Below are 20,672 nucleotides of genomic sequence, written 5' to 3' on the forward strand. Positions count from 1 at the left end.
CTTGTTTCCTTTCTTAACATTTGATATATAGAATCAGAATGAATATTTGAGATATGATGCTTGCTCTCAAAGATAACACACACAGAATAACACCCAGAAAACAGTATGACAAATGTATGATTAAATGTTGAACTGTTGCATCACAGGAAAGGGAGAGATCAGTGTGGGCGTGACTGTGTGGAGAAGACTTCACTGTTTCATTTATTTATGACTGAGCTGGGTCTTTGCTGCTGCGCGGACTTTTCTGTAGTTGTGGCAAGCAGGGGCCACTCTCCAGTGTGGTGCAGCGGCTTCTCATTGCATGGCCTCTGCTGTTGCTGAGCATGGGCTCTAGGGCAGATGGGATTCCATAGTTGTGGCTCGAGGGCTCAGTAGTTGCAGCTCCCAGGCTCTAAAGCACGGGCTCAGATAGCTATGGCGCACGCAGGGATCAAACCCGGCTCTGCTGCATTGGCAGGTGAATTCTTTACCAGTGAGGTGCCAGGGAAGCCTGGCTTCACTGTTTTAAAAGGTTGGGAGGATTTTGTTAGCTAGTAATTCAGGAATAATCACAAGAGAAGCAGAATTCAACAGGAATAAGTGGTTTGTATTTGAAGTGGCTGGAGATTGGGAACCCTTGAAGATTTGGGGGAAGGATGACTCAGCAAAAAGAGCCTAAAGGTGGGGACCAGTTAGGAGCCTCCTGTTTAAACTCACGTGAGAGGTTAGGGGAGCATGAGCTCGGGAAGCAAAAGTAGAAATGGACATAAGAAGAGTTGAGAAGCCAGGAGAAAGGTACATTTCTAATGGATTAATATACAGAGAAAAAGTGAGAGACTACAGAGTTACTAACTTGTACACAGCCAAATAATCTATGTTATGCAATGAACCAACTGCCAGAGATAGTGACAATTTATTGTAAACAGGATGAAATACATCACAATATCAATGGAAACAGCCAGTAGCAGGCGGCACGCACTCTGGCAAGCCAGTACAGATAATAATCCTTTGTTGTGTAGTAAATCTTTACAAAGGCTCTAAACACAGGATGATTGCCATTGTTTTAAAACAGCTCATAATGTTCTAACTTTGTGCCTGCTTAGACATCAGAAAGCCAGATAACAGTACAGTGAGTCTTCATTTTGGTAATAAGATATATTTCCAATAGCATAAAAATATTTTTTTTCCCTCAGTGGTAAATTTTGTTGATTTGGGTCAATAACTGAACTGAACTGCTGTGCCTTTCTTAGTTGCTTCAGTCATGTCTGACTTTTTGTGACCCCATGGACTGCAGCCTGCCAGGCTCCTCTGTCCATGGAATTCTCCAGGCAAGAATACGGGAGTGGGTTGCCATTTCCTCCTCCAGGGGATCTTCCTGATCCAGGGATGGAACCCACATCTCTTGCACTGATAGGTGAATTCTTTACCATTGAGCCACCTGGGAAGCTCTGATAATCCACCTACTAACACTACCAAATCTCAGTGTAACCAAAATTATCCTATATTGTAGTTGATCTCGTGTAAACACGTTGGAGGATGGGGTAGATTGGGTCTTCTAGTAAGCTCACTGCGTCCCTAGTACATATGAGCTTTATTACCTATTATATCTTACAGGGTTTCCCTATTAACTTACTTTCAAGGGCATTAAAAAGGGCATTGTTGCTGAAAACTTAAAAGCTAGGGTATAACAAGTTGACAGTCTCTGTAGCATTACTAGTTCATCACATTCAAATGCATGTTGACTTCTAAATATAAGAAGGAGGGATTAACTCAGGAAGTCAGATCTGAGTGGGTTAAATCCGGATTGCCCTTTATGCTCACCCATCTCTTTATAAAGAGTTGAAAAGCAAGACATGGAGGCATCACAAGACTTCTAACAGAAGTTCCCACTTGTGTTAAATATTTTGGTGGTTAATTTTCCTTCACAATGATTGTGCTTCTGTGTCTGTGTCTGTATATAGATGTATCTCTACAAATGGTTGCCTGCTCCTTTAAAAAAAAAAAGAAAAGCGTGTTGGGGGGAGCTTCTCTCCTGGCTCAGATGGTAAAGAATCTGCCTGCAGTGCAGGAGACCCAGGTTCAATCCCTGGGTCCAGAAGATCACCTGGAGAAGGAAATGGCAACCTGCTCCGGTATTCTTACCTGGAAAATTCCATGGATAGAGGATCCTAGTGGGCTGTAGTCCATGGGGTCTCAAAGAGTTGGACACAACTGAGTGACTAACATTAAAAAAACAAAAAACTTACGGTCTTCACAATCTAAAGTCTGATGTTTAAACTGTCCAGTTTTTCCATCAAGGACGATTTTTTCTTTGGGAGTTTCTAATTGATTTTTTTCATATCTCTGCATTCAAGATTCCTATCTGTGTGTTTTCACTTCATAATTTTTTTTGTCCTTTTAATAGGTGTGTGCTGTAAGGGACAGAATTAACTAGAAAGTGTCCCTGGGGGCTTACTCTGGGTTGCCTAGGCAGCAAGCTGGCTGGCTGTTTGCTGGAGTGGGGGTGAGGGGGTGGGGCAGGAGCTTCTCTCCCAAGAGGCCCTGCACTGATCTGACTTCTCATGTGGACCCCTGACTCTTGCCTCTCAGCAGGAGGAGTCTTATTTGTATGGGCCTCATAGCTGGTAGTCCTGATCAGTTTCTGCAAACAGCAGGCACCTAAATCCAGACTGCTTGGTGCCGAGGGTGTTTTGTACACCTTCAGAGACCCCTTACTCTCCAACTTGCCCTGTGAGAAGTTGTGCTCAGAAGGGGCGGAGGTTGTTTGTCAGAAATGTAGACCCAGGATGGCGTCCAGCATGACAGTCACGCCTCTCTAGGGTGATTGAAGGCTGGGGGACACGTGTCTTCCCTTCTCTGCTGACCCTTGGCTTGCGTCTCTCCCCCCCTCCCCTCTGCTCCACCTCCCTTTCCCAGTAAGACTCTCCCTAATCCCTCCCAAGTGATGCCGTGGGTCCTCCTGACCATGCGGCAGCCACACAGGGGTCCACCTAGGGTGAGAGAGGTTATTCCTCACTTTATTTCTATGATTATTTTAAACATGTGCTTGTGTATGCTAAGTTGCTACAGTCGTTTCTGACTCTTTGCGACCCCATGGACTGTAGCCACCAGGGTTCTCTGTCCATAGGATTCCCCAGGCAAGAACAGTGGAGTGGGTTGCCATTTTCTCCTCCAGGGGATCTCCCCGACCCAGGGATCAAACCCCAGTCTCTTAGGTCTCCTGCATTGGAAGACAGCTTCTTTACCACTGGCATCACCTGGGAAGCCCATTTTAAACTTACATAAAGGTCCTTTCAGAAGGTTTCTTAATTGTTTCATTTGCATGGGAATGGCAGAGTCTCATTACTGAGTTTTTTTGTTATCTACCTTAGCATTCGCTTTCCTCACAGGTATTTAAATTTTAGTTTGCAGGTTTACCTTTCTGAGAGAATGAACTGAGTTCCTTCCTTCCCTCCCTCCGGCCCCCTTTCCTTCCCTCCTTTGCTTTCCCTCTGCTTTTCTGTCGACAGCCCTTCCTTGTCTGATGGTTTCTGTCTTACCCCCACATCTCGGTATTCTTTAAAAGTGAAGCCCGGTTTACATTCTTTGCCAACCACTTCTGATCTTTTTTCTTTGATGAGGCAAACAGGCAAGGAGGCTGTTCCCTCTAGAAAGATATCTTGAAAGAAAAGCTATGCTTTCCCAAGTGTTAGGACTTTGATTCTGCACAGCAGGGAAATAGTTTTATATAAACTTGGTTTCTCTGGCAAAACTTGTGATTGACCAGCTGACTCTTGGCAAAAGTAACTGATTGAATGTCTAACCTTCATGGCTGGGTACAGAAAGTGTCCATGAGTTTCAGGCAGAATCTTCCTAGATGATCTGACTTATGCAGGACTCTATGGTAATTGGATAGAGACCTTTTATCCATTTATTTGGGAGAGTGCTTGTGTGAATTTTCTTTTTATGGAGTTTGTTTTCTTCATTTTCTGCTTTTGCCTTTGACCTCTTTGTATGTTTATTTTACTTGTTTATATCAGATTACATATTTCTGTCCTTTATGTCTGAGCTGATGTTACTGAAGGTGATTTCTGTACATGAGTATCACTTTAATAAGTCCTTTCACAAGACATTCAGCTGAAAACTGATTTTTAGGCTTGAGCCAAATGCTACTTATACACATCCTCATTCTATTTGGTTGTAATGCAGATTCTTAAATGTAGTGCTTTTATCTCCTGAATTGGTTTCTTTGAATTGTTTCCAGGATAAGAATCGTTTTCTCCGTCTTGTCTTCTGGCCTGCATTTAAAATTAATGCTGTTTTATTATTTCCCTTCGTGTTGTAGCGAAAGTTACTATTTTATTCGTTTTTTCCACTTTGCCATTTGTTCTCAATCTCATTTAAATTTGGTGATCTCGGGTGGCTTTGGCCTGCAACAGCTCGAAGCAGGGTTTTGGTTACTGCCTAGAGATTAAGGTCAGTCCTCGGCAGTGAGAGCACTGAAGCTGCGCGACTAGACCTCAAGGGACCAGTGGCCGGTGACAAGGCCCTGGCCTGTCAGCTGTGTAGAAATGAATTTCCACATAGAGATGGAAAGTAGTGAAAGAAGTAAAGTGTTTTAATAAACAGCCCTCCTAATGGAAGAGAAAGAATACGTGTGGATAGACACATGGGTGGTCTCAGAGAGAAAGTCGTGCCCTCGTGGAGGTTTGAATCCCTTTTATGGTGCGTTTATTCTGGGTTTCCTTTGGCCAGTCATCTTGCTTTGCCTGGTTCTGAGTCCATATTTGGTGTGTCTCAGGGTCCTCCCATATGTGTGCACACAGCTCTCAGCCAAGAAGGATTCTAGTAAAGGGGCCTGTGGGTAGGTTGATATCAAATGTGATGTCCCCTCTCTTTTGATCTCCAAGGGGCCTTTCTGTGCATGTGTAGTCAGGGAGATCTCCTTGACTTCGAGAATTAGAAATATGTGGTCCCTGTCTCTTACCTGGACAGGGCTCATCTCCTCTCCTGCTCCTGCTATTTTAGAGTATCTGTCCACAGGGGAGAAACCAGCTGTTCACCCTGAGGCCCATCTAGCTCCTGCCTCATTGGTAGTGAGGAGTCTAACTTCCTTTGTGTTTTTTTCCCTTAGCAAGTGGCTTACAAGGAAATCATAGTTGATTCATTCAAATCAGAGCACACCTATGGCACTGGGCCAGAAAACAACGTTTCTGTAATGACTGCTTGCTAAAGAGGGAGTTGAAGAGAAGGTGCTGGTTTCTTCCCCCGCTTCTGTCCACGCAGCCCTCTTCTCCCAGTTGCAACGGGGTTTGCTCTGAGATGACTGCGACTAGGGTTGCTTCCCTCACATATGTCAGGTTCTGTTGTGTTGCTGTTTTCACTTCCTGAACAGTGCTATGTTATTCTTGGTCACCGTGCTAACTAAAGGGTTGCCTTTCCTTTCTACATTTTATATAATACTGCTGAGGATCATATTAAAAAGTATTATAGCTTCCCTGCTGGCTCAGTTGGTAAAGAATCTGCCTGCAATGCAGGAGACCTGGGTTCAGTCCCTGGGTCAGGAAGATCTCCTGGAGAAGGAAATGCCAACCCACTCCAGTATTCTTGCCTGGAAAATTCCATGGACAGAGGAGCCACAACTGAGTGACTAAACCACCAAAGTATTATAGAAGGTATTATGTAAAAAGTATTGTACATGACTGTGCTATAGTGGGTTCTTATTGCACGCCTATGGAAACAGCTCTTAGTTTACTTTGAGCATACCTATCATCAGTACATTCCCTATTTTTCTGAGTATCAGTTTAAGCAACGAGAAAGCACTCCAGTAGCACACACTTTTTTGTTACTTTATCAGAGATACTGATAGTCAAAGAGATTTGCGGTATTTTCTAGGACATCTGATCAAACATCATCAAATACTAATTAAAATGACATCAAATGAATTAAAAAATGTCAATATTTGTATTGTCTTGGGACAAAGGGAAAGCAAACAGGTTTGGAGTAAGACTGAGAGTATGGTTTACCCTCTAGAAGAGTAGAAATTTGTGCCCAGCTTGAGGGAAATCTGGAGGAAGGTTATCTGCCAGTATTAATGTCTTCACCAAGTCTTAGAGCAGCCTTAGGCGTCAACCAGGGAAGCCGAAACTGTCAGTCATGACCCCATGATGGTCTGTGTTAGCTTTACTGCCAAGGTCAGATAATTAGATTCAGGATGATGTAAGAGTTTCTGTAACCCCTTGAATATCATCATAAATGGCTGGTATGTGATGTAACTTTTAGATGTATGGGAGAAAAACATACCTCATCCTCCCACGGCAGGGCTATCATTCAGTTGTCTGAAGGAGGTGATATTTAATATGAAGAGCTTCAATTAAATTATAATCTGGTTGGTCAGTCAAGCATCAAAGTCTGATTATTAGATTTTTTTAGTGTGTTTTGGAGGGAGGTAAGAAGCAGAACGGGTGGCATTTGACATCTGAACTTGAGAGGAGGGTGACTGGTAAATGATGCCACTGATTTGGTTGACAGGTAGATACAAGAGAAGGCTAGGGGTCCAGATGGTGAGTAGAATGCTTTCCAGTCTTGCTGACTTGATAGCATTGCTGAAGAAGGGCATCCTTTCACTTCACTGGGGTTGGGACAAAGCAAAGAAATGCACTGAGCTATTTTAATCACAGCTGTGGTAGATGTAGGCATTTCTACATTGTAGGATTTGGAAAGTTCTTTTTTAAAAGCATGATCGACCTTGTTTAAATTAAGGAGCCAGATCCTCATTAACTTGTGCCCATGTTTAGTTCACCATATGATTCTTACAGTATTATTTTCTTATATCATTTTTGCTATTTATCTAAAAAGAGTTTCCTTGCCTGATGCAAAATAAGTGTGGGGTCAACGTGATGTTCAGAGCCAGTATTTACTTAGTTATTTACTCTGAGCATGTCTAGATCCATGCTGACCATCTAATTTCTAGACTCTTCCAGAAATTTCTAGACCCTTCTAAACTATCCTTGCTATGATGTTTCAGAATATACTGCTTTATGTTACTGTTGTTCAGTCACTAAGTCATGTCTGATTCTTTGCAGTCCCATGGACTGCCACACACGAGGCTTCCCTGCCCTTCACTATCTCCCTGAGTTTGCTCAAACTCATGTCCATTGAGTTGGTGACACTAACCAACCAGCTCATCCTCTGTCGTACCCTTCTCTTCCTGCGCTTGATCTTTCCTAGCATCAGGGTCTTTCCCAGTGAGTTGACTCTTCACATCAGGTGGCCAAAGTATGTTACAGTATATACTATGCCATTAAAAATCTAGCTGCCTCAGTAAAATCACTTGACTAAGTGGTTCCCATATTCCATTAGAGGAAATAAATTCAAATTCTTCCAGATGATAGGAAACAATTACAGTAAAGAACAAGTATTTTTGCATTGCCTTTCTTCATCACTGTTGTCAAAAGCATAATTTAGGTATTTACTATAAGCATGGCACTGCTCTCCGTGTTACACATTTTTTTCCTGAGCCTCCTCAACTCTGGGATTCTGCATAAATTACACTTCTACATTTTACACTTTACTAATATGTTATCATTAGAATAAAGCCAGGACTTTGTAGATTTGGCCACTAACCTAGGGACAAAGAGGTATAGGATATAAAAAATATATAATCAATTTCTTTCCTTTCTGGAGGAAGACAGGGCAACTTTACTTGGAGCAGCTTGGCATTAAATAAGAAAATAAAACCTAACTGTAATTATATAGTTTACATATTTCTTAAATTCCCCTGATCACTGCTTTGGGATCATCCACATGTTCTATGAGTTAATATTTTTGTTCAGTTTAATTACATTGAATTATTTTCTGAAATTAAAAGGGGCCGTTCACTGAATTCTCCAGCATTGCCTCCTTTGTTGACTGCTGGCAATTTTAAATTAAAATAATTTTTCTTTATAATTTCCATACTTAGGAAGTTTAGCATTGTCTACATCCTCCCTTGGGCAGAACTAAAGAGCATAACTTTTGTAATGTAGTACATCTTCCCTGAGATTACTTTTCTTAAAACAAGACAGTTGCTTTTTCTGCAGGCCGTTGCTTGAAAAATAGACTTAAATATATCTGCCAAAGCTTTGCCTCTATATTTGACTGATTTTTTAAAAAGTTGAAATATATCAGAAGGATCTCCTTTCCACCTTAGGAGCTTTGTCAGTCTTTAGACTTGGTAACATCTTAATCTTGGATTGGAATACAAACTTAGGTTTCTTTAATATTTTTTCTTTTCCAGAAAAAAATGAATATGGCCTTTTTAAATTCAGCCTTCACCTTTGTGATCAGAAAAAGGAAATTTAATTATATTTCTACCTTTGCAATGTCTACTTCTCATCAATAAATTATTTTTCTGTCAAGTAGAAACCCTGTTTCTCATATGCTGTGACCTCCAACCTCTTCCATCCAAATAGCTTCCATTCATATGAGGCACTGGGGCCCTTTCCCTCTTCTATTAATACAGTGGCCTCACTTACATATATATTTTTACATTTTCTTCTGTAACTTTTTTGGATTTACTTAGTGTTTATTGTCTTGTAGATACTATCTCCCATTCTTTTTTCTTTTTTGTTTACCTAGGGTGGAAATTGGATTGCTTTCATTTCCTTCCTAGGATTTATTAGCATAGATGACACAACCCTGGAAGGTAACAGGAACAGTGTTAATGCTTTCAGTGTTTTTATTCGTGACTTTTTGTGGTTCCAGGTCCATTCAGTGAAAGAGACAAAGTGGTCAGAAAGTCTTGGAGAATATCCTGTCATAATAAAACGAAGTGGAATTTAAAGACAATGGTAGTGAACCAGAGAATCAGATGCTAAAGACAATTTTAGTCATTCAGTTATTGACACATAAAACAATTTTAGTACAGTAGATTATTCTTTCGAGAAACTTAGTGGGGGTAATAATCCAAGGTGCAAGATGACTTCCTTTCCTTCATGGAAAGTGCTCAGTCCGTAGAGGATAGAAACTTTTCACCTGCAGAAACAGGGATGAATCAGAGAGAAAAGGTGGGGGAGATGGAATTTAAAAATCTGAGTTTCAAAAGTTCTTTTTCTCTGAGACACAGCAGGGAATGCAGACAGTTTTGTGGATGATACTGGATGTTTTCAAATGCAGAAGAGACAGCATCATGTAGGGGAATTTTCTTATGCTCAGTAAAATGAGAGAAGAGTTACTTGCTAAAATGGAGTTCAGATTGAGAGCCTCCATCTTGGATGATGTTTGCCTGGAGAAAAGTCAAAGAGAAACATGGAGCTTCCTGAGCAGTGGTGGTAACTCCATACCTGACCAAGTCACTCTCTTGCTTGAAACCTTGGATCAGAAATCTTTGACTAGCTAGGAAAACACAATGATTTTTCTTTCTTGGTTTGAGTTTATTTTGTGATTTATCATGGAATACAATAGGAAAAATAGGGACAAATAAAATTATATCAATTAACTTCATATATATTTTTTTAACTTTCTCCTAAGGTTAGATTACCTGGAGAAGGGAATGGCAACCCACTCCAGTGTTCTTGCCTGGAGAATCTCAGGGACAGAGGGGCCTGGTGGGCTGCTGTCTATGGGGTCGCACAGGGTCGGACACGACTGAAGCAGCAGCAGCAGCAGCAGCAGCAGCAAGCTTAGATTGGCGTCCCATTTAACTGTGAGAGCTCAGCACCTTCAATGTAGTCAGGAATACAGGGTGTTTTTTAAACCACCCTTGGTATTCATCCCAAATGCAATTTTGAACTAGTTGTAGATCAGGGAGGTGGTCAGGCCCCGCTCCACCTAACTGCCTACTTTTGCAGCGTGCTTTGTCAGTTCTCGTCATTTTCTGTACACCATTGTTCCTTCCTTTCTGCAGCACCTTTGAGTAAGGTGCCTTCACCTAACCAATGTCTCCTGCCCTTTCGCATGTCTCTCGTACTTAACTGAATTGTTTTCATCTTTGAAGACCTTGGCTTAAACTTGCCTGCTTCATAAAGCTGTCTAAAATTATATCTAGTCTCCTTCTCTCTGTCTCTGTGAATAGTAAATTCTGCTCAGTTCAGATCTTTATTTTCATATTTCTCCCTGCTTTCTTAGGTAGACTGCAATTTCTTGTGGGAAGAACCATATCTTCTATTTCTTATATCCACTCACCATTGTCTAGTACCAGGCATGCATTAAGGATTAGTAAATGTTTGGCGATTGTATTATAACTAGTGTTTTATTTTCATATGATGACTCCAATAATTGGTATTTAAAATATGTACACTGCTTAATATTTGTCTTTTATTGTGCTACTGCAGATAATGGTTGTTATAATAAAATGTTTCTGGTATTCTAGGTCCTATTAATATACTTTGTTAATTTAAAATATTATTTTTAATTTACATTTTCTTTTTTTTGTTGTTGTCATTTTCATGGTCTATATGTGATTGTTCGGCCCCTAGTCATGACTCCTAAGAATGTCACTATAACCTGTCAGAGAATTCTTGGGTTAAGGTGTTTTTACCTCTCATCTCTGAAATTATGCTTCAGTCTTTTTTTTTCCAGCAGCTTATCCCTGATAATAAAACTGTGCCTGCTGTGCTCTGAAATTTTACCATTCCATTTTCTATGGGCCATATAAGGTCTGATACATTTAGCATAAGGAAATGCACTGAGTAATGCCATAGATCTTGTAATTTTTTTTCTCTCTTTTGGCTGCATTGGGACTCCCCTGAGGCATGTGGGGGCTTTGCTAGTTGAGGCACATGGACTTAGTTGCCCCATGGCATATGAAATAAATCTTAGTTCCCCAACCAGGGATTGAACCCACATCCCCTGCATTGGAAGGCAGATTCCACTGGACAACCAGAGAAGTCCCAGATCTTGTAATTTGGTTGTTATTGGGAAGTGGTCATTTGCATGACTCCTTGAAGCCAAGGAGCTTTTTATGAGGTAAAAAGTTACCAAAGAAACATTTAAGTTGAATAATAAATTTATCACAAAATAATTTCAAAATGTATTTCTTATTTTTGCAGAAGAACCAAATGTATTATGAAGCTATACAGAACATAAAATGCATCTTTGTGTTTATTTTAGGACTCAAACATTTTAAGTCCAGTGCAAGATGGAACAAAGAAACCTCAGATTGACAGCAATAAGAGCAACAACTATCGGATTGTAAAGGAGGTCAGCAGCTAGTTTTATGTGGGTTTATATTTGCATGGCAAAAGAGTTTTGCCTGTTGATTATATTTAATATTGTACTTTCTGTGGTTAATGATTTTCTTCTTGTTTGGAAAGATTTTGATTAGGCTCAGTAAACTCTGCGTCCAGAACAAAAAGTGTCGCAATCAACATCAACGATTACTGAAAAATATGGGAGCCCATTCAGTGGTGTTGGATCTACTGCAGATACCTTATGAAAAGGTGAGTTTTTAGGTCCTGTTTTCCTTTTTTAATTTTGAGGCAATTTCAGTATAGCAAAGTTGCAATTAATATTTTCCCCAAACCCTTTGCAAGTAAGTTGCCAACCTGATGCCCTACCCTCCCCTGGGTCCTTTAGTGTGTTTTCCCTGTGAACATCACCCCATAACACCCTTCCAGATTGAGAAAGAACATGGCGCTCTGCTGCCATCTCATCCTCACAAGCCATTCACGTGCTCCCATCATCCTAATCACGTACTGTTTGACAAAAAGTTCCACTTCAGAAACAGCTGCTGTTTGGTGTCATGTCCATTTAAACCTCCTCATGCTGGACCTCTCATGACCTGGACACTTTTGAAGACAGATCAGCTATTCTGAAGACTGGCTCTTCATTTGGATCATCTGACTTTGCCTCATGATTCAATTCAGTTACGCGTCTTTGGCAGGAACGTTACAGGAGTGACACTTAAGTTTTTCCCACCACTTCCTATCAGACAGCGTGCAATTTTGATTTGCCTCATGACCGGTGATGTTTACTTGGGTCACTTGATAAAGATGGTGTCTGCCAGAATTCTCACTGTGAGCCACTCAGTTTTCCTCTGTTATAAATACTTTGTGGCACAATTCTTTGAAACTAAGTAAATATTCCATTTTTTATTAAAATTTCTTTTTTTAACCCTTTAAGCAATTTTTTAAAACTGGAAAACAGTGGCTTTACAGTGTTGTGTTGATTTTTGCTGTACAACAACGTGAATCAGCTATAAGTATACACATATCCCCTCCTGTTTGAGCTTCCTTCCCCATGTATCCCACCCCGTAGGTCATCACAGAACACTGAACTGAGCTCCGTATGCTATATACCGCAGCTTCCATTAGCTGGCTATTTTATTAAACCTTTGATTTATTCATTTATTTATTTATTTATTTTAGTATGGACTCATGGATGCTCATTTCACGTAATAGATTACGTTAGGTTTCTATCATTATTTATTTTGACTGTCCCAAATTGGGCCAGTGGAGCCCCTTGGGGTTAGTTGCCTGTCCTCTTAACATGGCCTCATCAGTCTTCGAGTGATTCATCACTTAATTGCACATTAAAATGTTCCAAGCTCACCTTGCATTTTTCTTGTTTCACCTGGAATTAGCTGTTTCTTCAGGAAGCTCCAGATCTGTTTGGGGGAGAATGGTATTTGGGAGAAAAATTCTGAGAACTTAATGCACTTATTTCTGTAGGGGTTTCGCTTCTTTAGGTCCTCTAAGTAGACAGATCTAGAGGATATATGTGTGTGTGAGTATAATCACTCACTTATTAATATACTGTTTATAACTCATCTTCCACCATCACTGCTCCCCTGTCCTTCAGGCTCTGACCTCCATCTGCGAATAGATGCCCTGTTTATCTCTTGGAATCCAACCATGCCAGGCCATATACCCTTCCCACTTGGACTTTTCACTTCTCTTATTGAATTGCCCCCTGTCTGACTTAGTTGCATTTTAATATGTATATTTATAAGGTGGTATAATTCAAACTATGTTAGAGAATACCGTAAAAGAATTATTGAAAAGCAGCCACACGTATTAACTCCTTAGTATTTATAATTCAAATTATTATGACACAGGCATATGACATGTAATGAAGTCCCTTTTTCTAAAAATATAACTATAGTGTTGAGTATTTTACTACTACTTTATGTTTGTGGGTTTTCTATTTTATTATTATATTTTTATTGAGATATTACTCATTTACGATATTAGTTTCAGGTGTCCAGCAGAGTGATTTGAAATATTTTTATAATCACAAAATGATGTCAGCATACAAAGTTATTACAATATTATTGGCTATATTCCCTATGCTGTACATTACATCCTTTGTTTATTTTATAACTAGTTTATTTTATAAGTGAAAGTCTGTAACTCTTAATCTTCTCCACCTATTCATCCCCTCATCCCACTCCATTCTGGTAAGCCATCAGTTTGTTCTCTGTATCTGTAAAATCTGTTTCTGTTTTGTTTGCTTGCTTGTTTTCTCTTTTAGGCTCTACATATAGGTGAACTCATGTAGTGTTTGTCTTTTTCTGATTTATTTCAGTTACATAATACCCTCAAGGTTCATCAGTGTTGTCGCACATGACAAGATTCTGTTCTTTTTGGCTAAGTTTTATTCTATTGTGTGTGTATCTGTCTATCTATATGTGTGTGTGTGTATGCATACATATATATCTCACATCTTCTTGACCCATTCATGGAGACTTAGTTTGCTTTTGTATCTTGACTATTGTAAACAGTGCTCCAGTGAACATGTGGGTGCATATATCTTTTTGAATTAGTGTTTTTGTTTTCTTCAGAAAAATACTCAATGTGGAACCTCTGGATCATATGATAGTTCTGTTTTTAATTTTTGAGGAAACTTTATACTGTTTCTATAGTGGCTATACCAATTTATGTCTCCACCAACAGTGCACAAGAGTTCTCCTTTCTCTAAATTTTCACCAACACTTGTTACTGTTTTTGACAATAGTCTTTCTAACAGGTGTGAGTTGATATCTCACTGTGGTTTTGATTTGCACTTCCTTGATAATTGGGCTTCCCTGGTGGTTCAGCTGGTAAAGAATCCCCCTTCAGTGCAGGAGGCCTGGGTTTGATCTCTGGGTTGGGAAGATTCCCTGGAGAAGGGAATGACTACCCACTCCAGTATTCTGGCCTAGAGAATTCCATGGACTTGCAGAGTTGCGGAGAGTCAGACACAATTGAGCAACTTTCACTTTCAATTCCTTGATAGTGATGTTGAGCATCTTTTCATGTGTTTGATAGCCATCTGTGTGTCTTCTTTGGAAAAAAATGTCTATTCAGTGTCTTTGCCCATTTCTTTCTTTCTTTTCTTTTTTTTTTTTGATGTTGAGATATATGAGTTTTTGTGTATTAACCCCTTATTAGATACATCATTTGCAAATATCTTGTCCCATTCAGTATTTTGCTTTTTTGTTTTATTGATAGTTTCCTTTGCTGTGCCAAAACTTTTTAATTTAATCAAATTTTAATTTAATCAAATCAGTTCCCATTTGTTTACTTTTGCTTTTGTTTCCCTTGCCTGAGGAGACATCCAAAAAGTGTTGCTGAGACCAATGTCAAAAGTATACAGCCTGTATTTTCTTCTAGGATTTTTATGATTTCAGGTCTTAGATTTAAGTCTTGAATCCATTTTGAGTCTGTTTTTGTATATGGTATACGATAGTAGATTCTTTCGCATGTAGCTGTCCAATTTCACCAACACTAAGAAGTTCTGTTTTCCCCAAGGTGTATGATTGTCTTCTTTTTCATTCTTTCCTGATACATTTTCTCCAGTCTCTTCATCAGCCTAGAATATCTAAACCAAGTGATTTTTAACTTGCATCACCTAAATTTTGAATATAAGGTTGAAGAATTTTCCTACACATCACTGAAAAGCACATACAATGTGGTATCATCTGTCTCAGAGCTCATTCCTAGGTTAATTGGCCACATGTTTTTGGGTTTATCTCTGGGCTCTCTGTTTTGCTCCATTGATTTATGTGTCTGTTTTTGTGCCACCATCATACTGTTTGAATCACTGTAGCATTGTAGTATAGTTTAAAATCAGGAAGCATGGATGTCCAGCTTTGCTCTTTTTTCTCAAGATTGTTTTGGATATTAAGGGTCTTTTGTGGTTCCATATAAATCTTAGAATTATTTCTGTGAAAAATGCCACTGGGGTTTTCTCAGCTTTAATAACTAGATTGTTCATAAACAAGCAAAAAAAAAAAGCATAAGGTGACAGCTTCAAAGAAATACCAATTCTAGTAGAATTGCCCCTGCCGTTCTTGTGTACTAGCTGGCTTTTCTGTGTGAATTGAGTGTTCCTGTAGCTGAAGTTGCTTTGATATTTTTTCGCTATGCCTGGACTACAAATGTAAAAGAAAATACTAGTATATTTTGAAATAAAAACTTCCTATTTTCAAGATGGGAATGGAGTTTTTGGACATAATTATTAGTCTAGTTAGTTCATCCCTATTTTAAATATGAGGAAATGAGTCTATTAATGATCTTAGGCTGTTGGTTTAGTTATATATGGCATAAAATTTAGACTCTCAGATTAGGAAAAAAGAAAACAATAAAATGTTGAATTATTTTAATATAAACTGTGACTCAAAACATAAATCCATTTTGTGTATCTGACACTGCCACATGACCTAGCCTAAAAAAATTTTAGTTGGTTTCAGTGAAATTTGAAAAGATAACTTTTAAGAAGAAAACTTTGCATTCTTTGTGAGTTTTGAAACTCAAGTTTCTTATTGAAATTTTTATTAGCAACAAAGTACTTTATCATAGGACTTTGGGAAAGGACAGTGAATAAGGAAACGACTTAAGAGTATGTGTGCTAAGAAAGAGGGGACAAAGAGCGTGGGGGAAGAGGAAGGTGGAAAGTGAAGAGATAAAGGAAAAGAATGAGATGGAAAAAAGAGGCAAAGTAAGTAGCAAAAGAAGCAGGCACAGAGAACGGAGAGCGGAGAATAGAGGGAAGGTCAGAAATACTGGGTTGGCCAGAGTTTGTTCAAGATTATTATAAGCCGCTATGCAACAACCTGAATGAACTTTTTGACCAACTTCAATATGTATAATTTACAGAGTGGGGAAGAGAGGGCAGGTGAGTGGAGAGAAGAAGGAATGAGAGCAGGAGAGAAGGAGCAGAAGGAGCCAGAGGAGGAGGGATAAATGCCTGGAGAAGAAAGGGAGGAGCTGGAGAAACGGGGGATAGAGATGATACAAGAATGAGGAAAAACAGAAAGCAGAAGGATCAGGAGGCTCCAGGTACACTGAAACACTGGAAGAAGGTAAATCAAAGAGAGGGAAGGAAAGAGAGGGACTGGAGGATGCAGGGCAGAAGGGAACAGAACTGGGGAGAGTGAGGAGGCCAGAGAGAGAGGAACCGGGGACAGAGGGGGTGCGGGGACAGATGCAGGGGAGAAGGGGCAGCTTTGTACAGCGATGGGAAATTGTAGTGGACAAGTGGGAAGACTGAGGAGAACGAGAAGTGGACTGTGAAACAAAAAGGGGAGCAGAACAGCTAATAGAATGAAGATGAGGGGAGAGACATCTGCAAAATGGGAAGAGGTGTTGACACAGAAAGGAGACCATAAAACAGTGAAGAAAACAGGAAAAAATGCTTGTGTAAAAAAAAATATTCTTTGATAGTATTTTTGCTCTGTGTGTTTCTCTGTATCATGTTCTACTTTTTAACTTCCAGAACGATGAGAAGATGAATGAAGTAATGAATCTGGCTCACACATTCCTGCAGAATTTCTGTCGGGGAAATCCACAGAATCAAGTTCTCCTCCATAAACATCTGAATTTGTTCTTAACCCCTGGTGTAAGTATTTGAGTGACTTCTAATATTTATAGTATTTATAGTAAAGTGTCCATGTCATTTCTTTTAGCAACATTAATGGGTAGAATTTTATTCATCTTTGTGCATGTGTGCGTGCTAAGTCACTTCAGTTGTGTCCAACTCTGCGACCCCATGGGCTGTAGTCCACCAGGCTCCTCTGTCCGTGGAATTCTTGAGACAAGAATGCTATAGTGGGTTGTGATGCCCTCCTCTAGGGGATTTTCCCTACCCAGGGCTTCAACCCATATCTCTTAAGTTTCCTGCATTGGCGAACAGGTTTGTTGCCACTAGTGCCACTTGGGAGGCCCCATATTCATCTTCATCACCTCATTTTATTCCTTGTAGGGGCTTCTTCCCCTGAAAGTGAGTATCTTTTCTTTAAGGGAACATTTAAAGAAACTTGAAAAATTACACAAATCTTACCTGCAGATGGCAACTTCATTTTTGTGTACACAGTTAGGAAAAAGATAAGGTACAGCAAAGACTAAGTATGATGCCACAAGTAAGTAAATATGAAAAACTCGAAGGTGGAGTTTCCTCTGCTCTGTAAAACATGTGTCAGCGAATACTAAGGAAGAGCCATGTTTGAATAGTACATGATTACATTAATCTCAAGAATACTGTTGCCAACCTGTTGACCTTTATAATAAGCTCCCTTTTCCAACTAAATTCCTTTGTGAGCTCAGTTTTTTTATTTTTATTTTTTAAATGCTGAATAATCTCATTGCATTTTGTGGAAGAGAAAACTCACTGCAATTTTGCATAAAATAGAAAACTGATCACAAGCCGGGTAATATGGTCTAAGTGTTACTGTAAAATAGAAAACTGATCTTGTCAGAATTACAAGGGCACATTCCTTTGTGTGTAGCTCCTTGAAGCAGAAACCGTGCGGCACATCTTCATGAACAATTACCATCTGTGCAATGAAATTAGCGAGAGGGTTGTCCAGCACTTTGTGCACTGCATTGAGACACATGGCCGCCACGTGGAGTACCTAAGGTTTCTGCAGACGATTGTCAAAGCAGATGGTAAATACGTGAAGAAATGCCAGGATATGGTAATGACCGAGGTATGTTCTCAGTTTGCATTTTACCAGCTTCACATAAATGATATGCTCAGATACGTGTTTTCTGTTAATTTTGAGTGAAAAAAATCCAACAACATAGGTTTGGAAAATAATTTGAGTACAACTCTTAAGCATAAATGTATTTTGCTTAGGTCTAGGGAAGTGACATATCATAAGGTGATGTTATAATTTTCTAGGAGTGTATTTTTCTTTTTGAGCCTTAATGAATTTGTGTATTTTAAATAATGAGTAAAATCCTATGAAATGTTATAGATTATTTAAAATGAAAGTGATTAAAATTTATATTTTTAAGTTTCAAAATATAACAAAAATGGATTAAACTCTGCTTTTCGAGTGCCTTTATTACTGTGTTCCTGTAATCCTAAAATGGATGTTCTTTGCTACTATTTACAGAGGGCTTTGAAGGAAATGAAATTAATAGAAATTATCTGTCAGTGATTTTTTACATTTGGAAGCTTAGCTCTTCAGAGTCAGTTAAAAATTTAAGAAAAGCAAATGGATGATGTACTCCATTTATTTTGCCCTCTTCATTATGATATTTCTCACTGAGCCAGATTTATACAGTGAATGAGTTACTTACTAGGAACCAAGTGATACTTTGGAGAATGGATGTGTGTGTGCTCTAAGTCACTTCAGTTGTGTCCGACTCTTTGCAACCCTATGGACTGTAGCCTGCCAGGTTCCTCTATCCATGCTATTCTCAAGGCAAGAATGCTGGAGTGGCTTGTGATGCCCTCCTCCAGGGGATCTTCCTGACTCAGGGATTGAACCCATATCTCTTATGTCTCCTGCATTGGCAGGCGGGTTCTTTACCACCTGCACCACCTCGGAAGCCTACTTTGGAGAACACTTTGAGCCTATGTGGTGGGTAGATCATTGCCCTGTGACCTAATGTTCTCTAAAGGCCTGGATGGATTAAAGCAGCTTTCAACCATCTACAAACAGTTACTTAGTGGATTATATTGATTTGGGGGAATTTTCATAATTATACACTTTAAATTTGGGGTGGGAGAAATTTCTGTATTGTTACAATGTGAGTCCCTCTTGCCCCATAAAAATTTCAAAGTTAATTCAGTGTAAAGTCCTGAATTTTTAATGTAAATTATTGTTATTAAACATTTAAGGAGCATTTTAAATTTGTAAAATTTACCTATCTGTATTTGCATTCATAATAGTTCTCCTTTGCCTAGAAATGTGGCAATTAATTTGATTTTGGAAAATCATCATGGAAAGAATTAAAATGGGAAAGCAGCAAATAGTTAAGCAAGTCCAAGGGCATTTATTAGGTGACATGTTTCTATATGTAAAGAAATATTTATAATTTTATGTTAATATATATGTTTTTGACACAAATACATTCTCTTTCAACAGAACTTTCTGTGTAAGCCAGTTAATTGTCTTATCAATTTAAGTATGTTATCAATTCAAATAAAATAGAGAAAAAGTTATGTAATCTGTGTTACCTACCTAAATATTTCCCACTGGGGGTAGAAAATTGGTACTAGAATAGACAAAAAGAATTGAGGCCAGCGCAGGTCCTGACCTGTCTGTGGTTTGGGGTTGCTATCTGCCTCATAAAGCAAAGTAGAGGGTTTGTCTCCTGGGAAGACAAAAGTTGTCTTCTCTGCAGAAGCCTCTTACATAACTAGCCTGGGCATCTTCCAGGAATAGGAGGACGAGAATTGAGACTTCATGAGGCTGGGTTTTCAGTTGAGGGAGAGAGAGAAGATAGCAGTGATAGTCTGGAGTGGAGTGTTATTACCTCCAGAACTCATCACTGTTAACTCAGCCAGGGCTTCACGGCAAAGTAGATTCCTTAATAAAATAATACTGTTTTCCCCCCAAATAGACAATAAGACATTCTGGTGATTTAGCAATAAAATTAAATCCTGCTGGAAACTCCACTTTAGTTAGTTTGTTACACAAACAAAACAGGAGGGAAAATTTATTTCCTAGAAGCCCCTACTTATTCATTCTTTGTCTCTCTCTTTTTTTAAGCTTATATTTTTCTTTTTATTTTTCTGCTTTTACCTCCATCCTCTACTGATATCTACAACAAATGGTATCTGCAAATTCTTGTAGAGTTACATTTGGTTATGTGTACTTGCTTACTTATTCCATCACTATTGAAGGGGATGGGGATATTTTAATTCATAGTAAAATGAGACTTATGAGATTTCTCATACTTGGCGATGGCATCTACCATTTGAAATTAAAGAAAGTAACTTTACTGGAATATTTTGGAGGTTTAATTTCAGTGGCTAACTCATTGACCAGCTTCTAGTCATCTGTGTCATTTATTGTCAATGCCATGTACCTCTCCCATATCTCCTCAACTGGTTTTGATGACTTTCATAATTAATCACTTCACACATGAATACAATCTTTTTGCCATCCTGCTTTGGTATAGTTCTGCTTTTGCAATGTTATCTATGTTTTTACAAAGATATACACGTGTTTCCACATAGACCAAGCCCTTGGAAATAACTGCAAGGGTGAACATTTGGACTGCTATATAGACTCTCTTTATTATCATTTCAGTTGATAAATGGGGGTGAAGATGTGCTGATATTTTACAATGATAGAGCATCATTTCCCATCCTTCTTCATATGATGTGTTCAGAGAGAGACCGAGGGGATGAGAGTGGCCCCTTAGCCTACCACATCACCCTCGTGGAGTTGCTGGCAGCATGCACAGAGGGGAAAAATGTCTACACTGAAATCAAGTGCAATTCCCTTCTGCCCCTGGACGACATAGTGAGGGTGGTGACCCATGATGACTGCATCCCTGAGGTAAGCCTGGCAAAAG

General features: G+C 39.2%; 1 protein-coding gene across 3 annotated transcripts in view; it reads left to right on the plus strand.

Moving 5' to 3' along the window:
- Nucleotides 1-20,672, plus strand: part of ITPR2 (inositol 1,4,5-trisphosphate receptor type 2) — a 598,268-nt gene that overhangs the window by 250,726 nt on the left and 326,870 nt on the right. For all 3 annotated transcript variants that reach the window (XM_068970194.1, XM_068970196.1, XM_068970195.1), the window contains exons 27-31: nt 11,050-11,139; nt 11,253-11,378; nt 16,636-16,758; nt 17,645-17,845; nt 20,405-20,656. In XM_068970194.1, the coding sequence (XP_068826295.1) occupies nt 11,050-11,139; nt 11,253-11,378; nt 16,636-16,758; nt 17,645-17,845; nt 20,405-20,656 (792 nt within the window). The remainder of the gene's footprint in view (nt 1-11,049; nt 11,140-11,252; nt 11,379-16,635; nt 16,759-17,644; nt 17,846-20,404; nt 20,657-20,672) is intronic.

Source organism: Capricornis sumatraensis, chromosome 4 (assembly GCF_032405125.1).
Source record: "Capricornis sumatraensis isolate serow.1 chromosome 4, serow.2, whole genome shotgun sequence".
In the NCBI taxonomy this organism is placed as follows: Eukaryota; Metazoa; Chordata; class Mammalia; order Artiodactyla; family Bovidae; genus Capricornis; species Capricornis sumatraensis.